A 16843-nucleotide genomic window follows, 5' to 3' on the forward strand; every position below is an offset into this window, starting at 1 on the left:
CCGAATGCTTGACAGAAATAACATCCACTTGGATCTTTGCAAAAATAATCAGGTGTCTACACGGAGAAACATGCCGAGTAGAATTAAAAAAAATGTCATGCAATTCTTAAATAAATACAGTCATCCACAACTGCAACACAAGAAAACTAAGATAATATATGAAGAAACCTCCATTTAGTCTAAAGACAAAAGATGCTGCTGCAGAACAAAAAACTACTTATATCTTGACTAAAAAAACAAGGTACAAACACCAATAAACCTGCCGAAGAATATTAGAGAACAGAAAAGACATTTATTTCCTAAAGAAAATAGAAGCATCCCTACTATTTAAAACAGAAAAACTCGGAACATATATGTAGAAACATCCATTTAGTAAGGTAAAGGAACATTCTAATTCCTAACAAAAGCAACATCCATATAGATATTGGCATTAACAAACAAAGAAACCTGTCAAGTAGGTCTATTACATAAATAGGCCATACAATGCTTAAAGAACTAGATACATCCACAACTGGAATACAAGAATACTAGTAAAATATATAAAGAAACTTCCATTTAGTCTGAAAATAGAAGATGCTCCTGATTAACAGAACGAAAATCCACTTATATCTTGGCAAAAAAAGCAATGTACAAACACCAAGAAACTTGCCGAGAAATATTGAGAAACAGAAAAGACATTCACTACCTAAAGAAATAGAGGCATCATCTACTAATTAACATATATAAACTCGGAACATATATTCAAAAACATCTATTTAGTCGGGTAAAGGAACATCCTGCTGCATAATAGGAGCAACATCCACGTGGATGTTGCCAAAAACAACCAGCTATCTGCACAAAAATACGTTGTGTATGGCCTAAAAAAGTAAATACTTTAAAAAAAAGTATCACAAGTGTCTCAAACGGATACAAAATCATTATTTTTCTAGATATCTTTCATCTTCTGTTGTCTTGCCCCCTTACTTGGCTTGTTCATAGGTAACCCCGCACGCTGCAGCATGGTCTTCGTGCTCGGTGCTATTAAGGGGGTTCTCACTTCCTTAAGTTTGTTTCTGGGCTAGTTGTGACGTACAAGATGGTCGTCTGACGCCAAAAGTAAAGCAGCTTTCAATTCCTACCAATTGCAAACAGCAACATCGAACTCTAACAATTGCAACTTCCTTTTTCCTAATATCAGCAACATCCAAGTTCCAATTGCATTAACTCACCAAAATAAAGCAATTTAGAGAATAACATCCAACAATTCATCAAAATTTAATCCTCCGTATAACACACCCTAATTGAAGATATACATTTACAAAATCAATCAAGAACCATCCACATGCACGCTAGAACGAACATCTGTTTAATATGATCAACAATATATAAACAAAAAATTCGTAGATAAAATGGCTCTGTTTCACCATGTGTAGATAACTGAACCCTTTGTGTTTTTCTATTTAAATTGAAAACCATGCATATCGAATACAACACATTTCTAGATATCTTTCATCTTCTGTTGTCTTGCTTCCTTGCTTGGCTTTTTCATAGGTAACCCCGAACGCTGCAGCATGGTCTTCGTGCTCGGTGCTGTTAAGGGGGTTCTCACTTCCTTAAGTTTGTTTCTGGGCTAGTTGTGACGTACAAGATGGTCGTCTGACGCCGAAAGTAAAGCAGCTTTCAATTCCTACCAATTGCAAACAGCAACATCGAACTCTAACAATTGCAACTTCCTTTTTCCTAATTTCAACAACATCCAAGTTCCAATTGCATCAACTCACCAAAATAAAGCAATTTAGAGAATAACATCCAACAATTCATCAAAATTTAATCCTCCGTATAACACACTCTAATTGAAGATATACATTTACAAAATCAATCAAGAACCATCCACATGCACGCTAGAACGAACATCTGTTTAATATGATCAACAATATATAAACAAAAAATTTGTAGATAAAATGGCTCTGTTTCACCATGTGTAGATAACTGAACCCTTTGTGTTTTTCTATTTAAATTGCAAACCACGCATATCGATTACAACACATTTGAGCATGTACATATAGAGTAAACTAAGTAGTAATTAATCGCTTAAATTTGAACACCATCGAAGACACCAACGTTTAAAATAAACAACATCTAACCTTTTTAATGGGAAACAAACAGAATTTTGTAGCAAAAAAAAACAGTCCAATTTAAAAAAACTGCACAATCAAATCTCCACACACATGCAACTCAGCAAAATCCAACTCCTAAAGATAAAGCAACTTCCAATCTCTTAACAATTGCAAATAGGAACTTCAAAACTCTAACAATTACAACTTCCAATCCCTACTTTTAGCAACATTCAAGTTCTAATTACATAAACTCACCAAAATTAAGCAATTTAGAGAACAACATCCACCAATTCATCAAAATTTAATCTGCCGTAGAACACACCCTATTGAATATGTACATTCACAAAATCAATTAAGAACCCTCTAGTTACCAATAGCTATAGTAAAAGAACCATACAGTTACTCAATTAGATAATAATCTCATAGCTACCACTAGATCGAGTTAAAACTCCTCTCCTCATCTCATACCTACCAATAGCTACCAATAGCGTGTTTCTTGAATCAGTAACCTTACTTACAAAGTCTAATTCACTAAAGCTAATTGAACTAATAATTAATGATATGAGTCATATTCAATAGACTATAGAGATCTCAACTCAACTTTCCTTTTCTACTTGCTTTGGTAACTGTCCCGATAAAAAATATACTTTTTCATAAATTCTGGCTCGTGTACAACTAATGAATAATTTTTTCCTATGCTCGTGGCCACAATGATACAATGCATCTAATTAAAATCTTATAAATTTAAATTGAATTTGCTGGTTATAATTTTTTAAAATTCGTGCTGGCAAATTCTCCCTTTTTCTTTTATTTTTTTGAACTGCTGTGCACATGAATAAATAATAATTTGGGAATAATAATTTGGGAAAAAACACATGCAACATAGAAAACACATATGCAGGTGGGATGATGTTAAGCTTCAGCAACAAGTTGGAAGTGCATATGAAGTATGCAAGGAAATCTATGTTTATGTATGATGCTAAGTTTCAGCAACAGATCAGGGGCACCTTGTTTTAAAAATCAACTGTTGGACAAAATCCAATAATGTATATAATTAGTATTCAATTATTTCCCAACTATAGTAGAAAAGAATCATCTAGCAAAATAAAACACCATAACCAAATTCTTTAACAAAACCGTCATATTCAATCAACAACAACATCTAACAAATCTATGTTTATAACCGAATCAACGGCAACATCCAACAACTTGTAAACCATGGTACTCAGACCCTATATCAATCAACTCCAATTATTAAACACTTACCAATTAGTTCCGTCAAGTGATGTTTCGAAGCTAGGGCAGGGGACGTCCTATCGCGACAATACAGGGCAGAGAGGCTTCAAGGGTGCCGCCATCACCGACATGCAGCAGCAGCAGCGCACTCTTGATGTGAAAAAGAACTTCCTTGTTCCTCGCAACTGGGTGGCACGGCGACGCTGCGGCGTAGATGGTGTTGACTCCAAGTAACGCGGCAGTGACCACGTTGATGGGAAGGAAGCTTTGCGGCATTCTGAAGCGAGCTACGGAGGTCGGATGTTGCCCATACGTGGTGGACCGAAGAGCAGCGCTCGTCGGGGGCGGGGGATAACGCCACGAGCTGAACTTGGTAGTATGGCACTGCCGTCGATGGTTTCTGAGTTGTGAAACGGTGAAACGACGAAATTAGAAGAGAGGGTTTAGTTAGGTTAATTGTGTTTACCTAGGTTAATTTTGGATGTTGCTAAGGTGGATTGGGCTTCTAGATCCCAGCCCAACAGGAGTTGGCAGGTTTTTGGCTGGAGACCCTCTTGGTTCCCTAGCATTATTGTTAAAAAAAATTATTAGTTTTTAGTGATTAAAAATAGTACGTAATTATACAGCACTTGAAAAACATATTATTAATTATTTGGATCATCCCATTTATGTAAGTTGATAATTTTTTTTTGGTAATTTAATTTTTTGAATTTTTGTAATTTTAATTAATAATATTATTTTTCTGTGTTAATATGAGATAATGATATTATTTTTGTTTGTATTTAATATTATTATGTTAATTGAGTTTGTAAATATTATGTTTAATAAATAATATAAGTTTTAGTATATTATTAGTTTATTTTATATTTGTTTGTTAATTAGTAAATAGAGAAATAATAATATAAATGTAGATTCCATTAAATTTTGGAATTCTTTGTTATAACGTGATTATTTTTGCATAGATTTAATAAATAATTTAAATGTTAATATTATTAATGAATATTTTTTATTTACGAAAATGAATAAATATTATGAATTTATAAAAAAATTTTGTTCGGGTATTTGTATTATTTAAACTAGTAAGTGAATAGTATAATATGATATATTTTTTATTTTTTATTTATCTATAAATATATTAATGAATAATATATTTTTTGTTGTACCAGCCTAACAGGAATCTTATGGTTCGTAAACTAGATTCGCCGGAGACGTGAAACCTAATGGTAAAAGACGCTTTACGAGCAATGAGATTCTACCATGTTTCTAGAATTTGGGTGATTAGAGGATTTTAACTTTTATTATCTGCTTTGGTGGAAGGGTGGAGGCTGGAGACTCGCACCTTTGTATTGCCGGTGGGTGAGGTCGCTGTGACATTGGAAGATGTCGCTTATATATTTAGCCTACCCATTGATGGGCAGGTTGTGAGCGGATGGAAAGATAGCAATGGCGAATTCCTGCAGAGCTAGAACATTGCGATTTTCGGCTGCGAACCCGTTATGAGTAGTTTCTCTAAATCTTACATAAAGTTGACATGAGTTCGCCGTATCAGAAATGCAGATCGATTGGACACTTTGGAGTCTATTCAGAGATACATTTGATGCCAAATTTTCTATTTTCTTTGTTCCACCCTATTCGCGGATAAGTTGACGGCATATGCCAACGCGAAGTATCTACCGTTGCTCCATGATTTCAACCTGATCCAAACTTACAGTTGGGGTCAGCATGTCTCGTGCATCTTTACAGGGCACTGTGTCGTGCATCACATTATGATACTAAGGAGATGGATGACCCTCTTAATCTTTTGTTTATTTAGACATGGGAGCGAATGCCGTGTATTATGCCCGTATAGAGGCAGTATCTTCTAGCGGCTGACGTACCAGTTGCTCAGAGGTAACAGTTTCTATTTTAGTTGTGTATTCTATTGTTTGACAGCACATTTTTTAATTCTTTCAATGTTACGTGTTTCAGGTGGAGCCATTTCAAACGAATTTTCGCGTGGTTATCGAAGACCACGGCTACATTCAGGCAAGAAATAGACTACATGAAAGAGGTAAATGTTTTTGCTTTGTGTGTGTTAACATCCAACATTCATGTCAGGGTTCTAATTTTCTAATAACATGCTACATGAAAGAGGTAAATATTTTTGCTTTGTGTGTGTTAACATCCAACATTCATGTCAGGGTTCTAATTTTCTAATAACATGTTGCAGTTTGTGTGGCAGCCGTACGAAGGAGTGATCATATCCGACGAGCTACATGGACACCTTGAGGTGTGTGACACCGTTGCTCCATTATTGTCGTTCGAGTGTGTAGAATGGCACCATGCGAACTAAGTGATGCGTCAGTTTGGGTATGCACAACTCGCCCCGGCAGTAGCAAGAGACATTCTACCGGCAGAGCATTGCATCACTCTTCACGGAGTGCAAATTTATGACTGAAAAGTTTTACATGCGGGATGGATAGAAGAATGGGACAACTGCCGTAACACTCAATTACGGGATCTGCATCCCCTTCCGACTTAGGACTTTAGACCGTCGGCGGAGTTCAAGGATTGGTACGTGGGCTCATAGGACCTCTGTTGAGATTGTCGGAGTACGTTCCTTCGCATCCATATCAGCCACCAGCACCACAGCCACCAGCACCTCAGGGATCACCTCAGTATCCAGTGTTTAAGTTGTTTCCTTATTATGTACCACAGCCAGTAGACCACAATCATGGTAGCCAACATAGTCACCTCAGTCAGTATAGCCATCACAGTCAGTCCGGCGACCATGGCAAGGCCAGTTATCACAGACCTCACAGTCAGATAGTGGGCACAGTCAGCACTCTCAGCACAGTCGGCACTCTCAACACGGCCAACAGGGTCAGTCCAGCCAGCATAATCAGCCCACATATCACATTCAACCCGGACAAGAATGGGTTGACTTCCTGTTGATCCCATTGCAGATTCCCGTTGATAGTCTTGGGGATAACCAGATACAGCAATGGGTCAACCCTGGTTTGGGTGGTTGTCCAGATTTTCCCACTATACCTTCATCGTCAGAGTTGGCTCATCCACATCGGGCATCAGTCGATATGGACTCTGGTATGCGGAGGCATGCTTTTGATCACACTTCAAGGCAGGCGTCCTGTGATAGTGGTTTTATCGAGCCGCATATGGAATTCAAGGTTGCTGACGAGTACAACCTCAGTGCATCTGCTCTGACAGAGGCAGGTGGGTCGACCACTCCGGCTGTCGATGATTCAATTCAGGGTCATCCGTATGACCTACGGACGAAGCGAAATCCACCTGATACGCTTACTCCGTCGCAGTTCGGTCAAGGCATAATGGGCAAAGGACTGAACTAGACAATTCGAAAGAAGTGAGTAGGAATTTAGTAATTAAGTTTAATTTTAAGAATTAAGTTAATGTAATTCATAGTTAATCGTTTATATGTTTACCTATTTGAATTTTAAATTATGGTTTCAAAATTAAGTTAATGTTATTTTTAGTTAATGTTTTGTATGTTTAGCTCACAAAAACATTAAATGATAATATTAACCTAACAATACAAACACGGCGAACATGAAAAACATTAATGGATTAACCCTAATTTAAAAATACAAACACGACGAACATCAAAAACAGTAACTGATAAAATTAACCTAAACATACAAACAAAAATACCAACAAAGATCTAAGGACTACTATCGTCACCAGCATCACTCGGTCGAGCACGCTAAGGACATCGACTCCGACTATGACCTTGTCTACCACAGAGACGGCATATCTGAGAACCACGCATGTCGCGTGAGTCCATCTTATTTAGGTATCGGGTCAATTTAGGACGACTTTTCAATGTTTGCCTCAAGGCGGGATTAGTGACCAATGTGGGTCCCTAAAAAGCAGGCCATGTCTCTGGATTGCCTAAAGGTATGATCTCAAATAATCTATACACCTTACGAAATTCTGTCATCTTGTACACATCATGCACATACAACTGCCAATCGAGATGCTGGTTAGCATAGCAAGCAATAACATGGCAATATGATAGTCGTTCTACCTGAAAGTTCCTATATCACACGTCTGAAACTACCAACACCTTTTCAGTAGGCATTTTACGCACTTCAAACACTTCATTTTGTCTATCAAATCGGTGCACAACTATGTTCCCAACCCGTTGCATATTTGCTTCCATCCGCTGTTGTGCAAATATAGAGTAAGTAAATCCAACATGCTTGCGTTCGTGAGTCTCAGCACTCTTCCACGTAAATAATTCGTTTAACCGATAATATATTGCTCGGACGAGCACCAACACAGGGAGGTTTCAGGCACCCTTCAGCACTAAATTAATGCACTCGACAAGGTTCATTCTCATACGACCCCATCGATGTCCCTCGTCAAATGCCAATACCCAATGTCTAAGTCCAATGGCATCGCACCACCGGGCATATGCCTCGCCTCGCTCTTCCAACCTCTTATAGTTGATGTTATACTCTTCCATTGTCCTTGAATCCCCTATGTTGATAACAAGCTTTTGCAAGTGCGGGACCTTGAATGCCCTTAAAGAAGTTGCTATTGATGTGCCTTATACAAAACATCCACCATACTCTTGGGGTTTACTAATCACCTCCGGAACGATTTACTACTGTTTAGATTGACTCATGTCGGTCTGAGATCATACCCACACCGTCTCTTCTAACGAGATGCCTTTGTAAATTCCTGAGAAAAAAGTGCCACGCATCAGCTGTCTCCCCCTCCACAAGGACAAAAGCGATAGGCACAATGTTTTGATTCCCATATTGTGCAACAGCAACCAGAAGTATACCTTTATATTTTACGTAAAGGTGTGTGCCATCAACTTAAACTAAAAGCTTACAATGCCTGAACGCCCTAATGCATGAATTGAAACTCCAAAATACGCGGTGAAGTATTCTGACACTGTCTGCCTCCTCACTCCCGTTGTACAGAGGTTGTATTTCTATTTGGACAATTGAGTCGGGCATCTTCTAAACCATAATCGAGAGCCACTATGGCAACGCTTAGTAAAAATCCTCCCAACCACCAAAAACTTTAGCTTTGGACTTCTGCTTTGCCAACCAAGCCTTTTTGGTAACTGATGGTATAGTTGAACCTTGACTGGACTTTCACAATTATAGATTTGACCTTGATGGACAGGTCGGTTCAACCAATGGCCTTATAGCCTCAACAACTGTGTCCGAGTCCAACTCGAAATGATCTTGTGAAATCGTTCCGATGGCACACGTGTGCCTACCGTTGTATCTTTGTATCTCCCAACAACATTTTTTCTGTATCAAGCTGCCTCAGATAAGTCAGTCGCACCCACGCCCATACGTCTTGCATTTTGCATACAACGCCTGTGGCACGAACTCAAAAACATTTTAGTCAACTCCTCTAGAGATAATGTAACTTCTTATTGCTGCGACGACAGACTTTCTAGAACTATATTCCATTCCGATCCTAAACTCCCCGTCCTCAGGATCAACAACACCTACACAAAATAGAAATCGTTATTGCTTGATCCATCCAAAATATAAATGAAGACAAATGTATTATTCACTCATTACGTACCTATATTTGCATATTTGGAAAATTCCAATGCATGCATGGCGTCAAGGTCCAAGTTACGCATACAAGGCGGAATGTCCATCGGTTGACTAACTGCGGGAGGAACCATTACAATCTCTACTGCAGCCTCAATTCCCATATTACCATTCTCATCTTTGTTGTCGGCTTCACAAGTGGCTTCAAAGTCCTCTTTGTTGTCACCGTTCATTCCTTAGTACACTACAGCTCTATCATCCTCTACATCTAAATCATTTTGAATCCCATCTGCCTCTACGTTCTGAAACTCAAAATACAGCTTAATCTGTGGCTGTCGTACCTGAGTCTACTGGTGAATTTGGAACATATTTTGCATACTGGCTTCATCAATGATCAGTATAATATCAAACTATATTAGACCACCAAAAACTATAATGGGATTCCGGTACAAAATACTACTCACTCTCCTCAACATACCGTTCTCCATATTTTGACAGAGGCCGTTCTGAAACTCCATGAACGTCATGGTGCATGAAACCACAAACAAAAACGGATTCTGACACACAAACCTCACTCCCTCATGAATATTTCGTATAATCTCACTGTTGCAATCCACTACCAAGTTTGCGGTTTCCTCAATCACACCAGAAATACACTCAAACAACTCTTTTCTTCACAATGACATGGTACTGAGCTTGGCTTTATATAGGCAGAGCACTCAACACGCATACCACGTGTTGCATCGCCATGGAATCACAGTGACACATCGGCAATATGTAGCGCACGTGTTGAAGCTGCCCTCCAATCACACTTCGACACGTCATCAACACTCCCCCCATGTGTTGGAAGTGCCCTCAAATCAGACGTTGCCACGTCAACACGTGTTAAGGGCAGGGACGGATCTATATATTATGTTGTGGGGGCAAGCGCCCCCACTACAATTTGAAAATTTTTTGAGTAGCATATGATAATAATATTTATTTGTCCCATTAAATTATTGAATTTGACCCCACAATAATTTTTTATTTAACTTTTGGTATTTAATAGTCAGTTTAAGAATTTTATATTAGATGTTTATTAGAATGATCAATTCTCAATTTAAATAACATTGATGTTCTTTCTTAGAAGTGAACTCAAAAAATATTATTTATCTTTTTTTAAAATTAGTTTTAGTTTTTTCTGTACCAACTATATTAATTGAAAACATTTTTTTAACTATAGATATCACCGAGAGTTGGCTTTTGATTTTATGAGAAGTGAATTTCTAATAATTGTTTGGTGATATATATATATAAGGCATTTCAATTGTATTGTTAAAAAATTATTTAGTTTTTTTTAAAAAATATGAATCCTAAAAATTTGAATTATAAATTTTATATTATTGTTTAAATTATTATTTTAGTATTTTAATTTGTAAATTATATATTTTGAAGACTAATAATATTTTATAATAATAAAATATAATTATAACAATAATTATGCTATATGTATATAAAAAGTAACTATCTGTATAGAATACATATTGAAATACAAAATATATATTAAAAATGAATTAAACAATGAATATATTTATACACAAATACATAATGGTTAATGAATAATTTTATAGTTAATTTTTAAATATAATATTTTAATTATAAAAATTATTAGAGTTTATTTATTTTGTGTCCTAAAAGCACATATTAAGATTACAAATTGAAAATATTTTTGTTGAAAATACAAAAAATTTAAGTTTTTAATGTATTTATTTTACAATTATTAAATGAAAAATTTAAAATACTTTACTAATAATAAGTTTGTCATGTGTATTTTAAGACACATATTAGCTAAACCTAAATTATTATTATGTTACATATATTTTGCCTCCACTATCAAAACTTTCTGAATCCGTCACTGGTTAAGGGTGGCTCGAATCACACATTGTCATGTCAGTAACACGCCCCTCACGTATTGCCAGCTTGCCCTTCATGTGCTGCGTTAGCACACCCCTCACGTGTTGATAGTGCACATCTGACACGTCCACCAACATGCAAATACACAAAAAAACGCCTATTTCCATTCAAAATACCAACATACTCTCCATATTAAAAAAAAATGAGCCAAATATCTAAAGTATATTCTATGGGCCAAAAATACCCAGAGCCTATGATGATAGATACCAAAATTGCTAACACATTTTGTTTCCAAAACTAATTAGATTTGCTGCATTCTATCCATCCATCATTGCCAACCACAAGTATCATCCCTGTACCAGCTTTGAACTTACATTATATACAATGACAAAAACAGGTTAGCGAAGCCGAGCTACTTCCTAGAATTGGTGGTGACAAGATTTGCAAATATTTTGCCAGAAACCAGGTATCGAAGAACAAATGATGGCAGCAACAACTGAGTATATTTTCAGATTTGTTCCAGTTGAGGAGAGGAACACTATTTCCTGATCTTCACCATGCAGAAAAGGCCATGAATTGGCCAACAGAAGTTGGATAAAACGATTATGTAATATAGCTATTACGCGATTTACGGTACCCTAAGGGTTCATAAGCAGGCACTCCAATGGTTCCACAAAATCTGAGTACCTTGAACCCTTCTGAAAATCAAGCTAAGTCTGCAAACAAATACAAGAATGAGTCAGTGAGTATCTATTACTAAGCCTAGTGCAAAGTACATGTGCAATCTAAACTCGGTTAGTCAATTAAACACAAAAGTCAGAGACAAATAGATACAATATTATGAACAATGTTAAAAACAATAAACCGACCCAGCTACCTGACAATTTTATAAATTTTCCATTTCAGAGTTAAGTTGGGTTGCTGGATTATCCAATGATTAAACCTACTTAAACCCTTTTTATTCATTTTTAAGTACATTGACCTACCAAATATATGAAAATAACAACCCAGGATCCAGAGTTCCTATGTGTGTAGAGCTCAATAATAGAACCTAATGAAAGAGAAGGATGCAGAACTTATTCACTTGTGCATAAAGTTCGGTAGACATGGTCAAACTATTGTTACTCTAAAAAGTAGAATACTGTGTTTTAATAGTCCCTTTTTCAAAACGCCTAAATACATGAATGTTTGTGAAATTGAAAGTTGCCTATCTTTTTTGGTTTTTCAAAAGTCATAAGAGTTATGTTTGCTAAAACAAAATAAAAGTAGTTTTTAAAAAGCGTAAGTTACAACAATAGTGTTTGGTAAAATCACTTTTAAAATTTAAAATAATTATAATAGACATAAATATAATAAAGAATAAGAATATATTTGGATATTCATTAATATATAAATTTATATGAAACTTTTTAATTTGAATCCAACTTTGAAAAGTAAAAAACACAAGCACAAGATATATGTTTTTTACAAAGTGTTAACTTAGGCTTTTGAAAAGTTCATAAAGGTGCCAAGATTTGTAACGAAGGCATGCTAAGGTAGAATAAGTCCATTCTTCTACTTTTTTTTTTTTCTATTTCATTCATTTGTATCTTTGAGAAGGATGCCACCAACGACCACATTTACGTTGCGCCACTAGAAGAGAAACCACCTATTAAGTATGGCTTGGGGCCTGCTTGGACACCAAAGCCCAAAGACTCTTTTGCAGTGGCTTGCATGCATTTCTACTAATCAATTTAAATTTTTGAGAATTGATTCACAATGGCATCTTTCCAAGGAGAATGTCTTTATCAAAGCAATTTCTACTAGCATTGCATTGAAAAGGAATAATAGTTAGTGGTCCATTCAAGCATTTTTTCAGTATGAATAGGTCCTATTACAAACACAAATGTACCCAACCTTTCCTGGCAGGAAAAGCTTAGTTTGTTGTATTTATAGAATGCTAAGTTAGGTTTGACTCCAATTCCTAGTTTGATGGTTAATTGTAATATCCAAGTCTGAGTTGTATCAAGCAATGAATTTTCTAGGAGCTTCAATTGTCAAGTAAAGGCCTAATATTGGTTTATAAGAACCTAGTTGGCTACACATATGTATATTAAGAAACTTGTTATGATAAAGAGGGTTATGTTCGAAGAGAGACAGACTATATATATATAGACAATGGTATTATAGTAAAGCTCTTCACAAATTACTAACAAACTAAGTTCAATAATTAAACACTAGGCACAGAATGATTACCAAATCAGAAAATCACCAGATATGAAAATCACATCAACATGAATATGGGAATTCAAAACACAAAATGAGTGTATAATTACACGAACCATTTTGCAAAGGAACCGAATGGGAAAAAGTCAAGTCAGTACTCAGTAAGGGACATTTGGCTATGTGAAACAAGTTTTAAGGGGATATTCAGTAAAATATCACCCATGGAAAGCAGATGAAAGTAATTATGAACTGCATAATATGTTAATATATCAGTGAGCAACCATGGTCATAATGGGTTTGCATTTCGCAACGCAGACTGCAAAAAGATACTCAAAAGACAACAAGGTGAGGTCAGTGATCACCCTCACCGTAAAATGTCTCCAACATCCAAGGTGTTTGAAAACACCAGAATACTAATATGATATTCCGATAAGTCACTATCATATGGATTATGATATTAAGTCAACAGTTTGCAATGGAAACTGCACAGAGAATAGATATGCAGATGACATAATCTAATGAAAGATAATGGTGAAACCAGACGAGTTAAACAATATAAGATGGCTTTACCTCAGTGAAACAATGCCTGAAACTCCACTTCAGCAAAAAAAAGAAGGGCTTGAATCTTATGAATTCACCCATTACATATAGAGAGCTTGCCTGTCCACTCATTAGCCACCCCATAATCAAGGCTGAGCTCTCTCAGTGGAGGGATATTCTCCATTGCAAACAGCATAATGTGAGGGAACATCAAATTGTTGTGATCATACAGAACAAATTGAACCATAACATTTGGACTTGAACTATGGCTCATATAGCAAGCAACGTTTCGGACTGTTGACACATCCAGAGAAAAATCCAGAGGAGGAATTGACGGATAAGATGGACGCACGTAGTCCAAGTTTACCTGAGACAAATCACCCCATTCTGCCCACCTTTCAGAAAACCGATTAGGATATATCAACGAGTCACCATTCATCGTCAAAAGCTGTGCTTGCTCCCTAGTCAAAACAACACCTGAATACTCACAGATAAAAGCACCAGCATGAATAAGGTCCAAGGACCTTACTCCCCAACCTGTCTGCTTCGACCTAAAAACTTCCAACTTGTTCTTCACCCCATTCTGCGACACACGGTTCCTACATTGAGGTGGACAACTGCAAAAAGGGCCACACTCAAAAATCAAAGGCTTCCCCCTCACAAGGATCGCCTGCTGATTATAAGGAAACTCGCCTCCATTCTTCATACTGCAAAAGCATCCATCCGTACAACCGCCAATACAATCACAGCCAGTAGCTGTCCCGCTCTGATGAAACACAAATGGAGGGAAACTAGTTGTTAGAAGATAATCAAAACAAAGCGGCTCCTTACTATCATCAATATCATTAAAGAGCCGAACCGCAACCTTCTCCTTCTTATTCGAAATATCAACAGAAAGACAATACATTGGTTGAAAATCCACTCCACTTTTCCTAATGCTCCTAGCTTCCTTAAGAATAGCACTACCCATCTTAGGCTGCCATTCAATCCTAACAAGCTTATACTTATAAACACCAAAACCGGACTTTCCAACATCAAACCAGCACTCAGAAATCCTATATAAACCATCATAGACATAAATCTTACCGGATTTTGCAGCGGCTCCCTCATACTTCATCCCTCTAATCACTCTAACCTCAATATTATGATACATACTCCTCTCCAATGCCAGGTTCCCACTCTCCAACTTCTGGTGTGTGGCTTGCCTCACGGAATTCGTGGCCTGCCCGCCTTGTCCAGTGTAGATTATGACATCTCCTTCGTCCATATCATCCTCGTAGCCACCGGAGACAATGACACTCGTTGCAATTGGTTCATTGTTGGGGCTCATGGAAGCTGCCAGGTAATCAATGCCAGCTTGGATCTGACCGTGCAATCCAAGGACACACAATTCCATCCGAAAGAGGAACACGTCGCCAACATACACACCGGGAATCGCTCCGACGATTTGCTTATCGCAGTTCAGCCAAAGATGCTTCAACCTCATCATCTTCGCCGCACGAATATCCCCTCTTTGCCGCATCCGCCGCGCCATCTTGGCATCAGCTTCGCCCCTGTTGACTGTTTCCGGCTGTTTATTGCCGGCGCCATTGTCGGTGGCCGATTGTTGTTCCCCGGCGGATTCAGGAGCTGGCACGGCAACAGAGACGGTGGTTTCAGCTAAGGAAGAACATTCAATGGTGGATTCAGATGCAGCGAACGGTTCATCAGCGGCAATAGTAACAACGTCAGCGACGGCGGCAGCTCTCTTCTCCTCGGCAGCTCTTTTCTCCTCCTGGACCCGCTTCTCTTCCTCGATGGTGCAGAGAACGCGGATCGAGTCGTAGATCATCCTCGTTCGCCTCACGACCTCACGGAAATGAAGCTGCTCGTGAAGGCGGAGTTTGGAGACCCTCACCAGCTTCTTCTTCTTGCTCACGCGCTTCGAAGGAGCCGCGACGACCAACGACGAAGATGGCGGAACGGGAACCAAGGCGCGTGAATCCGCTTCGGGCGTTGCCTCAACCTCAGCCTCAGGTTCAGGTTGGGAACTAGAAGCATAGGAAAGAGAATCTTGAAAATTCGGGTGCGACTGTGACTGTAATTGTGGCGTCACGGGTTCCGGAACGGCGTCCTTTTGGAAGAGAGTATCAGAGAAAGCTGTACGGAAGAGCTGAGAGACTCGGAAGAAGTGGTTGTAGAGTTCGGAGTCTTCTTGTTCTTCTGGAGAAGCAGACGCGAACGGTGGCGCGTGTAACTCAAACTCGTTGTTGTTAGGTTGGGGTGGTTGTAGTTGTTGTCGGTGAGGGAACCAGTGAGGGCGTTGTTGGGAATTATTAGAAAAGAAGAAATCGTCGAGAGGCTCTGGTTTTGGAACTAGTAACGGCATTTGTGTTGGTTGTAACCGTAACGGCGTTGGGGTGAGGCCTGGCGGTGAATGAGGGTGTGGGTTGTTGCTTGGGGTTTGGAGTGAGAGAAGAGAATCCATCGTTTGAAACGGGAAAAGAAATGAGAAAGAAAAGAAGCTACATTGGATGCATTTTATTAAAGTTCTTGTTTCTTGGGAAGAAATGAAAGAAAGAAGCGAAGGAAGGAGGAGAATGAGCTATGAGGTGGTGCTTTTTTGTTGTAAAGAGGAAAGAGTGAGAGTGCCGAAAGACTGAAAGAGTGATGATGACGAGACAAATGGAGTTGGAGTTTTGTTTACAGCAAAATAAGTTAAGCAGCGCAAATTAGTAAATAAACTATAAATTATCTATATCTTTAAATAAAATATTTAATTTATTTATTTTAAAAAATTTAAATAAAGAAGACTGACGAACCTTAATATATTGAAAACAAAATATATATATATAAAATTATAAATCTACTTAATATATTGAAATTTGATTTTTTTCTAACTAATAAAAGTGAGATGTCGATTTTTCATGAATCTATTTTTTCGTCAAAATGAATACACTATTTTCGCTTCTAAATTTATTTTATAAAAATATTTTTATTATAATTATACTATAATCAATATTTAAATAATAATACATAATTATACTAATTCAAAAATATCTTTATTATAGTTATATAAAATTAATATTTAATGTATTATTAAATTATTTATCAATTATAAGTCAAAAATATTTTTAATTATTTTAATAATAATAATAATAATAATAATAATAATAATAATAATAATAATATGATAATTATATGATAATGACATCAATTATTAATAATCAATTATATTTCTCTAAATAAATTTATTTTAAAAAATATCTTTATTATAATTATATTATAATATTATAATTCATATTTAATTAATAATGCATAATTATACTAATTTAAAAAAACATTTTTCTT

At 37.0% G+C, this 16843-nt stretch overlaps 1 protein-coding gene across 1 annotated transcript; it reads right to left on the reverse strand.

Annotated features, from left to right (window-relative positions):
* Positions 1 to 10689: 10689 nt before the first annotated feature.
* LOC130940304 (histone-lysine N-methyltransferase family member SUVH9-like) lies at positions 10690 to 16167 on the reverse strand. The gene is made up of 2 exons (XM_057868409.1): positions 13544 to 16167; positions 10690 to 11484 (listed from the first exon to the last, which is right to left on the reverse strand). The coding sequence occupies exon 1, from the start codon at positions 15978 to 15980 to the stop codon at positions 13608 to 13610; it is 2373 nt and encodes a 790-aa protein (XP_057724392.1). The 5' UTR covers positions 15981 to 16167; the 3' UTR covers positions 10690 to 11484; positions 13544 to 13607.
* Positions 16168 to 16843: the final 676 nt, after the last annotated feature.

Source organism: Arachis stenosperma, chromosome 7 (assembly GCF_014773155.1).
Source record: "Arachis stenosperma cultivar V10309 chromosome 7, arast.V10309.gnm1.PFL2, whole genome shotgun sequence".
Classification (NCBI taxonomy): domain Eukaryota; kingdom Viridiplantae; phylum Streptophyta; class Magnoliopsida; order Fabales; family Fabaceae; genus Arachis; species Arachis stenosperma.